At 43.0% G+C, this 17,166-nt stretch overlaps 1 protein-coding gene across 1 annotated transcript in view; it reads left to right on the forward strand.

The window, feature by feature from the left end:
• Positions 1–17,166, forward strand: part of LOC147708719 (uncharacterized) — a 285,914-nt gene that overhangs the window by 145,232 nt on the left and 123,516 nt on the right. Inside the window, exons 9-10 of the mRNA XM_086925767.1 lie at positions 5,519–5,608; positions 10,371–10,442. Coding sequence (XP_086781893.1) covers positions 5,519–5,608; positions 10,371–10,442 — 162 coding nt within the window. The remainder of the gene's footprint in view (positions 1–5,518; positions 5,609–10,370; positions 10,443–17,166) is intronic.

The following is a 17,166-nucleotide window of genomic DNA, read 5'->3' on the forward strand; positions in this document are numbered from 1 at the left end:
GGGTACTTTTACCACTTTTTTGATATATGGTTTGAGTGGCCACCCGGCCTCATCCATAATTGTGCAACTTTCATATGTTTTACTGTGCTTTTGTTTAAACGCTTGTGCTTCTTTACTCATAAAGAGTACTGAGGATTATTCTGAGAATAAATACATAAACTTTCATAATATATAACTTGTGTGGTGTCCTTTCATTTTATATTACAGGATTGCATATGGTAAAACAGCTGGCTTCACATGCCCTCTTGAGCTAAGCCTATAAGGCTGCTTAGACCATGCTACCCCTAGGATAGCTTTTCTATAAGGTTGACTTACAACCACCACCATAAGGGATTGTTTGGACTGATACAAGGTGCCCCCAGAATTGGAGATATCATATATCAGGCCAACTTCTCACATATACATTTATTTTTTAATTCAAAATGATCCTCACTTTTTCCCTGGCTGAAAGGAGGAACCCCAGCAAGGACCACAACATATGGTAGAGACTCAGGAGGGAGATCAAGGGAGGGCAGGGCAGCTGGAGACCCCTCCTCTGAAGTATTTCTGCTAGCTTGGGCTTGTTGGTCCAATAAGTTTGCTCTGACTTCAGTGGCCCCCCTCGGCACTGTTGTATTTCCAGTGTCTACTTTTCCAACCCTGGGCAGAGGTAGATTAGTGTCAGGGGTAGAATTGCCAGTTACCCGAGCTGGTACAGCTGGTATATTTTTACTGGCTGGTAGAATTTCAGGGTTGGAAGTGGAAGTGGGCTTAATAGTTCTAGGATTCCCCGATGGACTAATCGGCTGGGGTCTCCCTAGACCTATATTGTTGATGGTGGAAACTAATCTATCAAGCCTAGATGTCAGTGATTTAAAATGTGAACCAATAATCTGTTCCATATGAGCTTCGAAATCAGATAATAGATGAGTGACCCAAACAGGAGTTCCCACAGAGGACAGAGAAGGACCAGCAGCAACCTGTGCACAGTCAGGTAGGGTCGTGGATCTTTTAGCTAATTTTTTTACAAGTTTAATTTTCTTACTTCTCAGGCGCGGTTTGGGGACTTTTCTGGCTACAGGGTGTGGAGGGGAATTGGCAACCTCTGGGGTATCATTTACATCAAGAACAATCTGTGCACAGGGCAGCTCTGCAAAAGAGCACATAAGGGAAGAACTGAAGTCAGGGGGATTAACAGCAACAGCTGAAAAATCCCCTACAGACTGGAGAGGGGGGATGGCCGGAGTAATTGATAATCGCCTCTCAGTATTCTCTATGGCAGATGCCACTACCCCGATCGTCTTCTGTAGCATCTTATCAATGGCAGTGAGGCTTTGGAGAGGTTGTGCCGTGGCAGCCTGGTGCCTAGTCATGGGACGAGAGGTAGCAGGCTTAGTATTTTTACCCTTGTCGCTCATTCTTACAACCAGGTGGACAAATCCCACAATGCACAATACTTAATACTTCCGCCCCACAATATTCAAAAAGGACTGATAGCAAAAAAAAAATTTGCATTGACGGTCCTGCGGCGAAAAGTTTTAGAGTAATTAAATTAAATGTCCAAGATGGAGTGATTTTTAAAAGTACCTTTGGGTATGAATCAATTCCAGAGAAAATAGTAGAGATGTTAAGGGGGTGGCCCTGCCCAGCCTCCTCTGGCCTCTGACGACCGCAGACGGCCCCGCCCTTCTCCCGGAGCATCCCGCGCGCGTCTCGCGTGGCGGGGATCCAAATTCTCCTTTATACGCCTCCTGGCGCTTGGTACTGGCGCTTTGTGAGATTGCTAGGAGGTGTAGTCAGAGTGTTTGGCGGAGCCAGGCCCGGCCAGTTGGAGAGCGGAGCACAGCCCGGCCCGGAATACAGCCCCTAACCAGGATGCAGTCACTCGGCGGAGCCAAGCCCGGCCATGGAAGCAGTGGAGCGAGACCCAGCCTAGAGCACAATCCCCAAGCAGAATACAATGCACAGGGGACTCGGCGGAGCCAGGCCTGGCCAGAAGCAGTAGTGAAGCAGTGTCCAGCCCGCGGATCAGCCCCAAAGAAAATAGCAGGTACACAGGGAACTCTGCCCCAAATTCCCCTTTATACGCCTCCTGGCTCTTGGTACTAGCGTTTTGCGAGATTGCTGGGAGGTGTAGTCAGAGTGTTTGGCGGAGCCAGTCGGAGAGCGGAGCAAAGCCCGGCCCGGAATACAGCCCCCAACCAGGATGCAGTTACTCGGCGGAGCCAAGCCCGGTCGGGGAAGCAGCGGAGCGAGACCCAGCCCAGGGCATAATCCCCAAGCAGAATACAATGCACAGGGGACTCGGCGGAGCCAGGCCCGGCCACAAGCAGTAGTGAAGCAGTGTCCAGCCCGCGGCTCTGCCCCAAAGAAAATAGCAGGTACACCCCCCTGCAGAATGTGATGAAGGGCCCCTGAGTCTCCCTTATACCACCAATATTAATTGCTCTTTTCTCTGTACATCAACAGGGTTATCGACTACTACAGGGATTTTCCTACGGATGCACCCAAGCTCTGTGGTGAGTCTATACCCCTGTTGATGTTCGCAGATGACACTCTTTTAATATCCAAGACCCAACAAGGGCTCCAGAGAGCAATCGGGCAGTTTGAGACCTTCTGTAGCGACTAAGGCCTTACCATCAATGTGTCTAAAACCAAATTTATGGTAATGCATAGGTATAAGCAAGTGAAAGGAAGAGCAATAATGAATGGGGAGTTGCTAGAGGAAAACCATTTGTTCTCATACTTGGGTATCACACTGGGTTCAAGGCTGGATTGGAAACCACACATTAATCAACTAGCTACTAGACATGCCCAGCTGGCGGGAGTTCTCTTGAGAGAACTGCGCTCTTCGGCCACCCAACCCATAGCTCCGGCACTAAAAATCTATGACACAAAAATACGAGCATCTATATTGTATGGGGCCGAACTATGGGGGTCATGTAACATCTCTGAACTGACAAATGCCCAAAATAAATTTTTATGAGGAATAGCGAGGCTCCCACCATCTACCCCGCTTTTGCCGCTCTATCTTGACCTGGGCTACCAGAGAATAGAGGATGTAGCGCGCTTTAGACCCATAGCATACTGGCCGAGGATCTGGGTTACCCCAGAGCTCTCCTACTATGCCCAAGCACTCCTTGAAGTTAGGAACATGGACACAGCCAATAGAATAAAATGGTTTAGTGAATCCAAGGCTATTTATAATGCCATGGGCTTGGCTGAGCTATGGGATAACCCAGCGCACAATATTTTTCCATCAAGCAAGATTCTTAAGGAACTATACTGGTCGATGGTCACAACAAAAAAATTCCAAAGATGTTCCACCTCTTCACTACATAGGGAGTTTCTTGAGCTTAAACACTTACCAGCTTATGAACCATATTGGGATTTTATTACAATCCCTGAGGACCGGAAACGGTTCCATCAATATAGGGTGGGTACCCTGCCAATTAATACCTTTGCAAGTAAATGGTCCTCTGGTAAGGATGCTATGTGTCCCTTTTGTAGTTCACAACTGGAAAGTCTAGCTCATATATTGTTTATATGCCCTGTGTACAAACTGCCGCGGCTTAGGCCAGTATGTCTTCAAAAAGGTATCAAAAAAGGAACTGAGGCCCTACGGATTTTTAAAACAGACTGTTCGGAAAGCCTAATTATTGCTGTGTCTAAATTTCTCAATTGGATGTGGGCAATTCGAAGGACCAAACTAAAATCAGCTGTTGTCCCAAATGTTTAAATGTCTCCTCCTTATTATGTAAAATGAATTGTCCTTGATTTATTTTTATTTTTTTAAAGATTTTTAGATAAAATGTTGTCATATTTATTACTTTTAAATTGAGTTTCTACCTTTTTAATTATTGATAAAGAATAATCAGAGGACAGATTTAGCCAGTAGGTTTCATGAAAAGCCCTTATTTATGTATAATTGTCAATGAATCAGCTGTGCTTAATGTACTTTTAAGGTATTGATGATGGTTTTTTTTATGTTGTCTTTTATGACATGATGTCGAAATAAAGACTTATCTGATACTAACAAAAATTGCTCTTTGGCTGAATGGAGGAAGGCAGAAGGCCTGGGGCCTCCTGCACCGCATGGGCCGTCGGGGCCTGTGTTTTGGCCCTGGCTGTGGCTGAGAATGAATGAACGTAGGCGTACACTTATGATGTCCACACCTACAAAAAACTGATCTATTACTCCACACAGGTTCATGCAAATATCACAACACTAATGATGCTTAGCTCAGTGATGGCCAACCAAATAAACCTTACTCGCTATGGCCACTAAATAAAAAGTAGTGTAAATTGTCCAGAGGACACCCAAATCACTCCTGGAGCCTTTAATCTCCACTTCCTGACTTCTAGCACATTAACTCTCTTCCAGATACGCATGCTCATTTCCCTTTCCCTTCGTTTTGATTCCTTTCACTTTAAAAAAGTACGACCTACTGTTCACCTTTGAACTTTATAATGGAGATATTTTGAAAACAATTACCATCCCTGGCCACAAGATGTCCTAGTTTCCAAAAAGTTGGGAACTGAGAGACGAAAATATCTGTAAGTTATGTTTTCACGACCCTTTCAATTATGTTTTCACAACCTTTTGTCAGCCTCTTCACTCAAAAAAAAACATCAGATCACATTCCCCAAATGTAGTGGGCAGTTTTGTAAAAAGAACAGCCTTTTTACAAAACTGCAGATTTTGCGACTTTTTTGCAAAATGCAAAATCCTGGAGGGTCTGGTTGAGTATTTCAAAAGTTTATAAACTTCAAATATTCTTTTAGCAAGGTAGCAAAAGCCACTGCTTCATCCTTTACATAGAGGAATATTTACAAGCATATTTTACAAGATAGTCTTCCTATTGAAGGTCACTTCAGGAAGAACATTTGAAGAGATTGGTTAGTGACAAAATCAGAAACACAAATAGAGTGTGTACAGACTATTGTGTCAAAAATATCGAGGACAAGAATATCGAGTAGGTAAGTGCAACTAGGTAAATGTAAATTTACTATTCTTAACTCCAGATCTACGTTCCTTGAAGATTTATAGATATATCGTCAAGGTACATATATGAGGAGTTATATGTAGCAAAACTTTACTTACCCTTAGAAACTGACATACATGATATTCTTGTCCTCTATATTTTTGACATGATATTCTGTCCCACAATATTTGTGTTTCCGATATTTTGTCCAAATACCGAAGAGATGCGAGCACTTTCTAGGGTCAGGCCTGTACAAAGAAGTGCCATATGAACATAACTCTGTGTATAGGTACCGTAGTGATATCTACATCTTAAAGGAGTGTAGGTGTTAGAATAATAATAAGTCATCTAAATTGAATGTTATATATGTAATTATCAATATTTTAGTTAATAGTTTTTCTACAATATTATGGTAGCGCAATATTAAAATTGTTATATTCTGACAAACAAAGTTAAGGGTGTTTATTTGTGGGCATAGAGGAAGTGTGGGTCTCATTAATAAAGGCTGGGCTTGGCCTTGATCTTGTCTGAAATCCTTTTTGTCTTCTTGTCAGCTTCCTGTATTGCCTTCTGGAACCACCATGAGACAGAGAAGCTTCTCACTGTTATACAACCCCACACACCATATTGATGGGAGAAGATTGGTAAGAGTAAGGGTATTTTAATGGATATAAAGGAGCTGTGTATCTGAGCCTTTCAGTAGCCATCCTTGAATGTTATTTGCAGTTCTCTTACATTGAATCTTTCCTAAGTACAATCTCATCTCCCAACCTTTGCTTCCAATCCATAACTAAACAGTCCAGTCTCTACACAATCCCTTTTCTATAATCTCTTGTCAGCCCATAATACCGCACCATGCCACTAAGATTTCCTACCAGTATTTACCCTTTTCCTCTTTCGCATATTTGCTAGGTCAGAAACCGCTTCGTTTCTGCTTCCTTAATCATCTCTCCTATTGCATTCCTCACTTCCTCTACCTACCATTGTAGAGGGAATAAGTTTAGTAAAAGTGACCACTTCTGATGGTGATTTTACAATGCCTTCAAGGACAATCAAGTCAACAGGGTCATTATATAGGTTTGTAGTCCACCTTGCCATAAACCCCTCAAGGACATAGTAGGAGGGCTCGATATGGTTTGGCTAACTTAATTTACCAAATGAACATTTTACGATTTATATGCACATGCTCCTCGTACTCTTCCTGAGACTGTATTGGGTAGATAATATTGCCAGTTAAAAGACATTATGTTTGTGTTTGATCTCAATGACATCAACACAACCAACATCCTCGACAGCATGAACAACATCGTACTCACCCAACTCGTTCATGACCCCATGCACACCGCAGGCCTCACACTAGACTCAATCTTCATCTCCAGTGACAACATCAGGTACAGCCAAACCACTGAACTCACCTGGACTGACCACTCCATCATTCACTTCAACATCACCAGCTCACGGACTGCTGCCCCCAGTCTACCCAATCCCCCCACTACAGCTGAAGCAAAGTCTTAAAGGACACATGGATCAATACCCTCAACACCACCCGCTTCATGTCCCCCAACAACCTAGACCAGAACATCAGAAACTGCATCAACAACTTTGCTCCCATTGGCAACAACTCACATAAAGTTCACTAAGTAGGCTAGCTGGGACACTGAAGACCTCTGAACAACTAAACAGCACCGTAAACAACTGGAAAACAAGGACACAACCAACAAGACCAACTTCATCACAACCCTCAACCTCTGATTCAGACAGTTGAGAGAATTGAAGAAAAAGGCCTTACCCTCATGCATTGAATCAAGCTCTAATAACAGCAGACAACTCTTCAACAGCGTCAAAGAATTCTCCAATCCCTCAGCTGCAACTAACAACATTACCCCGCACAGGAATTCTGCAACAACCTTGCAACGTCTACAGATACTTTAAGCCCTAGCCCAAGGCCACTGACTTCTTTAAGCAACACAACAACCCCGCTACCACCAGAGACATCCGACTAACGGAATGGGGACAGCTCCCCCCACAGGGCACTGCCTCCATCGTGAACTCGGTCCATTCAGGAACCCCAACTGGCTTTTGCCCTCACCTCATCTTTAACCTAGACGAAGCCAGAATAGCGATTCTCCAATTAACATACAAGCAGAATTTTGATTCCATTAAAGACAATTGAGGTTTACATTATGCAATGACCTTCTATTGCTGCCGCAACATGCAGCCCTTTAAAGACCAATAAGCAATAAAATGTCCAGACAATATGTATATCCAGGGCACACAGTCATCATCATCATCTTTAAGCTGCGACAAAACAGAACAACATCTTCATTTTCTGTCAAGCTTTATAATAAGTTGTCTGCAAATAGAATTCAAGCAAAGTAAAAAACAAATTATTTATTTCAGCCTTTGAGGCCATAAAAGCACAAATAAAAAGTACTGACATTGTAATGCACATGCACTTTATATCTGGGAAATTAAAATGCGTGTATTGTGTTGTACTTTTTTTTGTGCAAAAAAAATTAATTCACAAGTACTTGATGCTATAACACTATCAATTATAAACCTGTTAACATACTTAAATAATACCTTTATCCTAGTCATTCTTTTTGTTTTTACATTTTTTTTTATTTTATCCTCGTAGGGTGAGGAGGAAGGGATAATGTTAGCCTCTGAAGGCTACCATTTTGCAAGTTTAAAGCCATCCAGTGGCCACAGGTCTTAAATAACATTTTGCAAAAGTATTTGCATTAGATCAATCTGCTACTTTTAAAATATTTGTTAGCAAACTACCTGCCCAGAAAACCTTACTAGCCATTGCACTTCTGAGGAATAGGCACCTTATCTGGAAAGGTCTACTCTTACCTCACTTATTACTACTCTCGCCCAACTAGCTAAAGTGGCTATGGAGACTGCCTTATAGGGTTTGACGTAAGACAGTAACAACTGTTCCTCACCATCTGCCCTAAACTCCAGCACCTTACTCTCATACATTTTACCACACATAGCTTTTCACACTCATGGAAAAAAAGGATACAAAACAGGCTCAGACATTATTTTAGTCCTTTTCAATATGTTACAATGTACCCCTTCAGGAGAATAGAATCTATTTGAAGTCTCCAACGCTTTAACGTCGGAAACCCTTCTAAAAGAAATTAGACAAAATAAAGTTGCTAACTTCAGAAAGAGGAGAGACTCCCACCACACACTCATCACATGGCTGCACAACAGGGGCATCCAAGGAGCTGCTCTCAGATGGATCGCCTCTCCTCACCAGAAGAATGCAAAAAGTAATTTTACCCTTCACCTTCGAACCAAAGAAATCATCTGTGGACTAGGATCCTCGGTCATCCCCACCCTTTTTAAAACTTATATGACACCTCTGCCCAGCATCATAAAAAAAACATGGACTGGTATCATATGCTATGCTGATGACACACAACTCATTCTCTCCCTCTTTGAAGACACCACCAACACCAAGACCGACTTCAACAACTGCATTACAAACATTGCCAAATAGATGAACGACAACTGCCTGAAGCTCAACACAGACAAGATAGAGGGACAGATCTTTGGAAACAAAAGCTCCCCCTTGGACGCATCATGGTGGCCCTTTTAACTCAGACCCTCAATGACCATGCTACAAATCGACTACAGACCATGCAGAACACAGAAGGCAGACTCGCCATGGATCTCCTTAGACAAACCCACATCACCCCTACCTCAGGGAAATCAGCTGGCTCCCTTTACAGAAAAGATGCTGGGTATCAAGCCCCTGGCCCCCGCAAACAAGGCCCTACACAACTGCGCACCCACCTACTTGAACCATCGCCTGAACTTCCATCAGCCCACCAGACATCTCCCCTCCACTTCCGTCTCTAACCTTCCACCCCGCATCTGATGTAGCAGATGCAGAGGTCGCTCCTTCTCCCACCTAGCAAGGAAGACATGGAATGAGCTACCCCATTATCTCTGGACCTCCCCATCTGTTCCAGAGTTCTGAAGAGATGGGGAGCCCCTGAAGACATGGCTATTCAGCTAATCAACTGGACCCTGCCATCGGCTGTATACCCTCACGGGTGACAATAAGTGCTCTACAAATCTACTGATTGATTGATGCTGAGAGGCCGTATGGAGTGAATGCCTGTTGATCGTGGCAACACATTTGAAGGGAATCTATGTCTAGCTAATTTGAGTAACATCAAAGTAAATATATTGATGCACCCTGTATGAACGTTTGTTGTTTTTATTCCTTAGTATAGTCATTGAAAGAGCGTGCCTAGAAATAACCCGTAGCAAAATTACATTTTCTATACATATTATCAAATTCTCAAGATTTTCATATTCAGCTATTGTTCCAGAGGCTGGACACTTTTTTAATTAATATAATTATTAGAATTCTCTCTGGAATACTGATACTGGCTCAGCTAGTCCAAGGCAGTAGAATGGCCACACTAAGTATTCTAATTTGCCTGTGTTCCAGGTTCAGTGAAGGTCTGGAAACCAGCAGTTGCAATTGGCCTTTTGGTCTTCCTATAGGGGTGCTTATAGATGTATTTGCCACATGCTCAGTAGTAAAAGCTATTAATTGCCTGTTCTCCTTGTATTATCCCCTCACATACATAGTAGTCAATTAATGGGTTATGCTCTCAGTACATGGTATTAACTAATGTTAACAAACTTTGCAGTGGGCAATAGTGGATAATACCTTAAAATCAGCTCTAGAGAAGAACTCTCAGGACACTCTTAATCATTAGTGAACCCCCAAATATGGGCAGTGAGATCATAGTGCAATTACAAAAAAGAATAAAGATGCATGAATGTAGTACCAATAATTAGCACACACTGCATAGCCAGACTAATGTTTAGGAAAACGTGCCTCACTTTGCAAATGTCAAGATATACCTCACCTTTCTCTGCAAAATTATGTGACTTTCATTAATCTTACAAGTTACTGTTGTTGTTTTGAATTAGTATATTTCACTATGATCCACCTCTTTCCATTGGCTATGAACCCGCCCAGTCCCTTACATATTAACAAGGTGAACATGTATCCTTGCTGCCAGAAAAATACTTTATACAGTCTATTTATACTCATGGAATGTCTTTAGGCAAACTAGCCAAATACACTGCTCTGACACAGGTCTTTAAAGCCTTTAAACCCTTAAGTGTACCATGGCTAAAGATAGGACTTTACAGCTAAATCATTTTGTCAGCTCCTATGTCACATGTTTTACTTGAAACTAGGTTGCTGGCAACAAACTCTGTGTGATCATGGTCCTACTTAAACTTGGGTCCCACTAAAAGGTTTAATGAGAGTCTTTCATTGTGATCATGGAGGGGGAGTTTGGAGGGGAAAGTGAAAATGGGTCTTAAAGTATGTTTTGCCTAATGCAATTTTTACTTTTACAGCAGCCACAGTGGTTCCCCACAGGCACAATAATGAGCGAGAGCCGAAGCCTCCTACCTTATTCTGGCGAAAGGGTGAGACGGGACATCAAAGGCCACCATGTGTTTGAGCATTTCCTTCACCATGTGTTTGAGTATTTTCTTTGCATCAGTACATTTTATTTTTTGGTTTTCTATCAATGTGTAGTCGAAAAAATTTCTTGCCATGGTATACAATCTGCTCTATCATACATTGCCTTATCTTACTGCCGCATCCCTCAATGGATTTTACCCAACAGTGATTACATCTTTATCTGCCACATGCATCAACATTTGGATTTGCGATCCCTAAATAGCGATTTTTAAGGAATTGCTATTTTGGAATCACAAATCCCTATGCATATAGGAATCTCAAAATAAATTGTGATTCCTTAACATCATCTAATAGCGATTTGCAAATTGTGAAACGCTATTAGGGAATGTTACTCCATTCATTCCTATGAGCCTACAGGCCCATAGGAATGAATGGAAATGCATTCGCAAATTGCGATTACCAAATTGGTAATCGCAAATTGGGAATGCAATTCCAAGGGTGCCAGGGGGCCTAAGGCCCCCCTGATGCACCCCCCAAAAAAAGGAACAGTGCTCATGTGGCGCAAACACCCGCCCTAAGGGCATGTGTGTGCACCACATCTCACTTTAAAAAATGCACTTTTGTGCATTTTTCAAAGAATGCGCAAATTACCATCAATTTGAAGTTGATGGTAATTAGCATTTCCTAAAGGCACACTTTGCATTTAGGAAAGAGCTGATGCATCGCCTTTAGGGAATTAGAAATTGACATTCCCTAAATGCATTAGCTATTTAGGTAATCGTAAAAAATTGCGATTACCTAATTTGCAAATGGGAATGACTTCATGCATCGGAAAAGGCCGGTTTCCGGTCGCAAATGGGCCGTATCGCAGAATCGAACCATTTGCGACTGGAAAAAAGGTGGCACAAAGTTCTTTGAATTTTGGCATAAAGTTTCCAAAGGTTTGTTATCTTCAAATGAATGATGTTTCATCAAGGTTAATAAAGGCCACTAATTGATTCTTTACATAGATGACTATTTACAATGTATATTTCTCAAGACAGCATAGTTTATGCAATAGTACTATATACACCCCCCCAAAATGTATGAGGAAGGTTTTATGTTAATCACTTCTGCTTCTTTCTTTTTTGATTCCAACATTACCAGCTAAACTAGGCATTCACACTCTCAATATAAAAGACACCACGATCTTCTGGGTAAATTATATAAATTCCAAGCAAACCTTTGAAACGTTTATCTCATCACCACCAGAAAGCAAGCTTTCTCTTACTGAAGTAGACCCAGACTGATGACTTGTACAAATTTCAACTCCTATTTACTTTAGCGCAGTTGAAGTTTGTAAAACTTATATGACACCTTCAACTGCGCTAAAGTAAATAGGACCTTCCCTAGCTTTGTAAATACATATTTAATGGCAGTACCCATCTTGATGTCATTGACAAGTAGAAATATGGTGTCCTTTACATATATTTTACAAACAAGTCTATGAGAATTATGATGCCTTTTGTGATACAACGTTTGGAATACAACATTGTCAGAAATATATGCAGTTAATTTCATGCCCTCTGCCAGAGCCACCAAACTCTACCATCACTATTACCAAGATCTACTGACTTAATTTTATTCTTTTTACTCCTTAATGTTAAGACCAGGACATGGTATTGAAACACCAGAAATTCTGGGCACACTACAAAAGTGCACACAAATTAAACCTCTAAAAGCTGAAAATACTAAACTAAAGATCACAGCCTATGCAGACGATATCGCAGTCTATGTAATCAACCCAGAGGAAGCTGCAATTAGTATTAAGGTAGAAGCATACAGATTTTACAAAGTTGCAGGGTACAAATTGAATGCTGACAGAACTCAGGTACTTACCACTGTCGGGATTCAGAACTCCATTATCGGATCTTGTGTCACTATAACTTACTTGGGAGTAAAGATAACGGCTAAGATTAATCAGATCATTGATTTAAATTATGTACCCTTGCTAAAAGAAACTATTAAATTGTTAAGAATTTGGCATAGGCTCCCAATAGGCCTGTTAGGCAGATGTAACTTGATCAAAATGAAAATATTGCCTACATTTCTATTTTTGTTTCGTTCTATTCCTTTGAAAGTCCCCAACATATTTTTTTAAAAATTAGAGGGTTTTTTAGTAGTTTTATTTGGGGATATAAAAAACCGAGGAGGGCGACTGAGCTGCTTAAAGCTACATATGATCAAGGTGGGCTTGGATTCCCAGATTTCAAAGACTTTTTCTGGGCCACTTTTACGGGTCGTTTTCGTAGTTTGGTCGGCCTAGATCAGACTGATTTTGTCTTCACATTTATGCTGGGGAACCAGAGGGATACATTTTTATATGGAATTAGAGATCCAAACTATTTTAAAAGGGTAACATTTAAGACCGTTAAGAATATTGTATATATTTGGCAAGCAATGTCTACTAGGTGCAATCTACTGATATTGCATAAAAACTACCCATTGTGGGGGATCCCACTTTTCCTGAGGTATTTAGGGATCAAGCGGGTAAAATTTGGGCGAACTATGGAGTAAACTGCTTTGGCGATTTATATAATGATAGAGGTATTAAATCATTTGAAAATTTAAGACTGGCCTATAAATTTCCGGCCCATTTTTTAAAAATATTTGCAGATTAAGGATTATCTTGCTTCTAATGTGGCCGTAAAAGAAATAAAACATTCAACAGTCTGGGATTGTATTTATAGGGAGAAGTCTAAATCTCGCATTGGCTCAATGTATGCTCTTCTACATAGTTTCAGACCATTGGGCAATGAGAAATTAGTGGAACGTTGGACTCAAACCTTGGGGATAATGGTCTCACCTAGAATGATAGAACAGGTATTAGGCTATGTTAAGGACTCTGCCCATTCTGTTAGCTTACAGCTCCAGCAAACGCGTATTACTTGCATGATGTATTACACTCCAGCTAGAATAGCTAAATGGGTACAGGGAAATAAGATGGGGGATAAGATAAAATGCCCAAAATGTGAACTGTATGCTGCTCACTGAAAATATATGTTTATGGAATGTCCAGAATTTAATAGGTCCTGAAGGAAAATCGAGCAAATACTTTATTCTAAAATAGGATTGGATCACCCACTCACAGATCTTGAAATTATGTTGGGATATAAAGATGGTAATTCGGCAGTAGCGCGTCTCTTTACGATTCTAATGGCTACAGCTAGGCTGGCTATTGCCATGGCATGGGTCTCTACTACACCACCGGTGGCAGAGGATTGGTGAGCGATTATCAGAGATACTTATGGTGTAGAGGCAACTCTGGCAAAGGCAAGTGGCATCAAATCGTTAGTTAAATTAGAGGTGCTGTGGGGGCCATTGGCCCTGGATGGCTTAAGGTAGCTGGATTTGGCTAAATATGAAATAAGAAGTGTTTCCCCCCAAAAAAACATTTTGCTTACATATGCTATGTTACTGTGAAATTTCTATTTGTTTCCTCTCTTTTGTTTCTCACTATTCTCTTGCCTATGTATTAATATGTTTGCTTATTCATATTAATTTATTTGTTTATCCCCTTCGCTGCGGGGGTAATTCCCCCGCAGTGCTGGGGGGGAGGGAGGTGCGCACAGCGCTCCCATGCTCATGACGAGCTGAGCTCGTCATGAGCTACAGTGCTCCTGTGCTCATGACGAGCTCAGCTCGTCACAGGTGCATTGGTTCCCGAGGAACGCTCAGCACAGCAGGGGAATTCTCCCCGCACCTGAGCGTTCCACGGCCCATGACGAGCTGAGCTCGTCATGAGCACCGGAGCACCGTGCCTCATGACGAGCTCAGCTCATCATGAGCATGGAAAAGTTTATGTCAACTGTATGAACATGCACTATCTGATGGAAAGTAAAAAGTTTATTAAAAAAAGGAATCATTTTAGAAGAGAAAGCAGAAAGACTGAGGCTCTGAATAGAAGGATTCAAGCCAAACTAAGTCAAAAACCATCAAAACACCAGAAAAAAGTGGGGGCAACCATGTAGTCAGATTCCACCTTCCTACAGTAAGGAGTGGTGAACTTATAAGTTACTCCACACTCCTGTCACAGGGACTTCATATACTTAGAAATGAAGTTTGTACCACGGTCTGACAACACCTCTCTGGGAAACCCCACATGGAAGAGAATCCCCATCAGTGCACGTCTCACCACGGGGGCCGTCAATGTCCTGAAAGGGATGGCTTCCAGGTACCGGGTAGCATGGTCCACCAAGACCAGGATAAAACTGTTGCCCATGGCTGTCTTGGGGTCCAGAGTCCCCACAATGTCAACACCCACCCTTCCAAAGGGGTTGCTGATCACAGGGAAGGGCTGGAGAGGAGCCTTGTGCTTCCTCCCACTCTTCCCACTTGCCTGGCAAGTTTGACAAGTCCTAAAATGAGTATCTGAACTCTTGCACATCTGGGGCCAATAAAAGTGGGTGACAAGCTTTTCAATGGTCTTGTCCTGCCCCAGATGTCCAGCTAACGGTACATCATGAGCCAAACCCATGTGGAAGGCTCTGAAGCGCTGGGGTACCACCAGCACCCGGGCTGACCCAGGCTCATCAGCATTAGGTTCGCTATACAGTAGATCATTCTGCCAGTAGGTCCAATGTGATCCACACTGATCACCTGCTGCCTGGCATGAGGCCAACCCACAAGAGATGGGCACTTCTTCTGTTCTGCACAGAATTCCTCCCTGGAGGGTCCTCCTTCTTGCTGCCAATGGGTCAGCTCAGAAGGTCCCTCAGTTCTGCAACTTGCTCCCCTGTCGGTTCCAGGGCATCCCCCTCAAGGTATGCCTCCTCCTGGACCGTTATGTTAGGTTATGTTATGTTATGTTATGTTATGTTAAGTGTTGCTTATAGAGCGCACTGACACCGAAGCTTCCTGGCGCTGGTAGACAGAACAAAGTGAGGGGAAGGTAGAGGAACAGAGTCTACGTGGGGGTGGGAAAGAGGTAAGTTTTTAGCATTTTCCTAAATTTGAGAAAAGAGGAGCAGGATTTGATAGACCGTGGGAACAATGGGGGCTGGTTTCTCGTGCCTCCTACCTCTTCTCTTTAAGGCAGGTACCTGGGCCATACTTTCAGGCTCCAGGACCTCTTGAGCACCCCTACTGGCTGCCATAGACCGAGTGGTCACACACTCCCACTCAGGCAAACCCAACATCTCTAAATGAAACCTTTTCTCCACCTTAGCCTAAGGAGAGCTGTCTAAATCATTGCCCAACAGACAATCCACATGCATGGCTGGCCTTACAGCTACTTGGAAAGTACCTGAAACCCCCCCACTCAAAGGAAACCTGAGCCACCTTGCAGTGGCTCTCTGTGTTGTCAGCGGCAACAACTGGGTAACATGCATTTGGGACCACCTGCTCTTCATACACCAGCTGACTACTGACAGCTGTCAAAATGGCCCCGGTGCCTCTCAGAGCCTCCACCCTATGGCCATTGATGGTCACCCACTGCCTGTACTTTTTGGTGTTATCAGGCAGCTGGGTCCTGGGGACCACCTCACAATCTTTTAAAGAGACAAGGGACATTTCTGTGGGACCACACCCACCTTGGGCACCCATCTCTTCCCCTCCCAGGGCTACACTCGCCACCTGACGGGGTGGTGTACAGGGTGGTGCATTGTGATCCTTCTGGGGTCACTGGGGATCATACCAGAGGTGGCCCACTTGTTTACACTGAAAGCATTTAGGGGCCCCCCTGTGAACAGGTTTACCTGTCAGGGGCTCAATCTCTTCTCAGGGGGAGGCTGGGAACCCTTACCTTGGTTCCCTTGGGAATTACTTTGAGGCCCTTTCTGGAACTTCCTCTGTTCACCCTTGTCCCACCCACTCTTCTGCTTGGGACACTTTACCAACCTTGGTGGAGTCTCCCACATGACCCTTATGGTCCCGGGTATTCACCCAATGGTCCGCCTCCTCAGCAAGCTTCCTAGGGTTAGTTAGCTTGCTATCAATAAGGTGCTGGCGTAGCTCTGGAAAACAATTACCAGACAAGTGCTCCCATGCAAATAAATCATAGAGTTCCTCAAAAGTACTCACTTTGCTACCCTTCACCCAACCATCCATAGCTCTGCAAAATAAAGACACATATTCTACCCAGGTGGTAGCCTCCAGCTTGTTACAATTCCTGAACATCTATCTATAGAGTTCTGGGCTCAATCCATACCTTGTCATCAGGGCTTCCTTCATGTGGGCATAAAGCATCCTACTCTCACTGGGCAGGTCTTACAATGTATCCCTCCCATCACTAACAAAGCGGCCCCACATTCCTGCTCCCCAATCCTTCTCAGGGACCCGGTGGCCCAACATTGCCATTTCATAGGCTGCAAACCACTGCCCAATATCTTCATGCTTATGAAAATCTTTGATGACATCCTTTGGGAAATATACCCTGCCTTCTGCAGGCACAGATGATGCGCTGCCACCAGAGGGACTCAATTCAAAACTTTTAGCCTTAAGCTTCAATTCCCTCAAAAATCTTTCATGTGCTAATTTCTCTTTTTCCCTTTCAAAAGCTATTTTGTTATTGTAAAGCTCCAACTTCTTACTCTCTAGGTCCTTTTGACTCTCCAACTTTAGCTTGGCCATCTCCATTCTAAGCAATCTATTTCTTTCTCTGTCCTCCAGCTGTCCTGGGGACATGCCCTTGGAAGAAACACTGCTGCTTATGGGGGAATACACTCTCTCCCTGGTTGGACCCAATGG

This window comes from Lissotriton vulgaris, chromosome 6, assembly GCF_964263255.1.
Source record: "Lissotriton vulgaris chromosome 6, aLisVul1.2, whole genome shotgun sequence".
NCBI lineage: Eukaryota > Metazoa > Chordata > Amphibia > Caudata > Salamandridae > Lissotriton > Lissotriton vulgaris.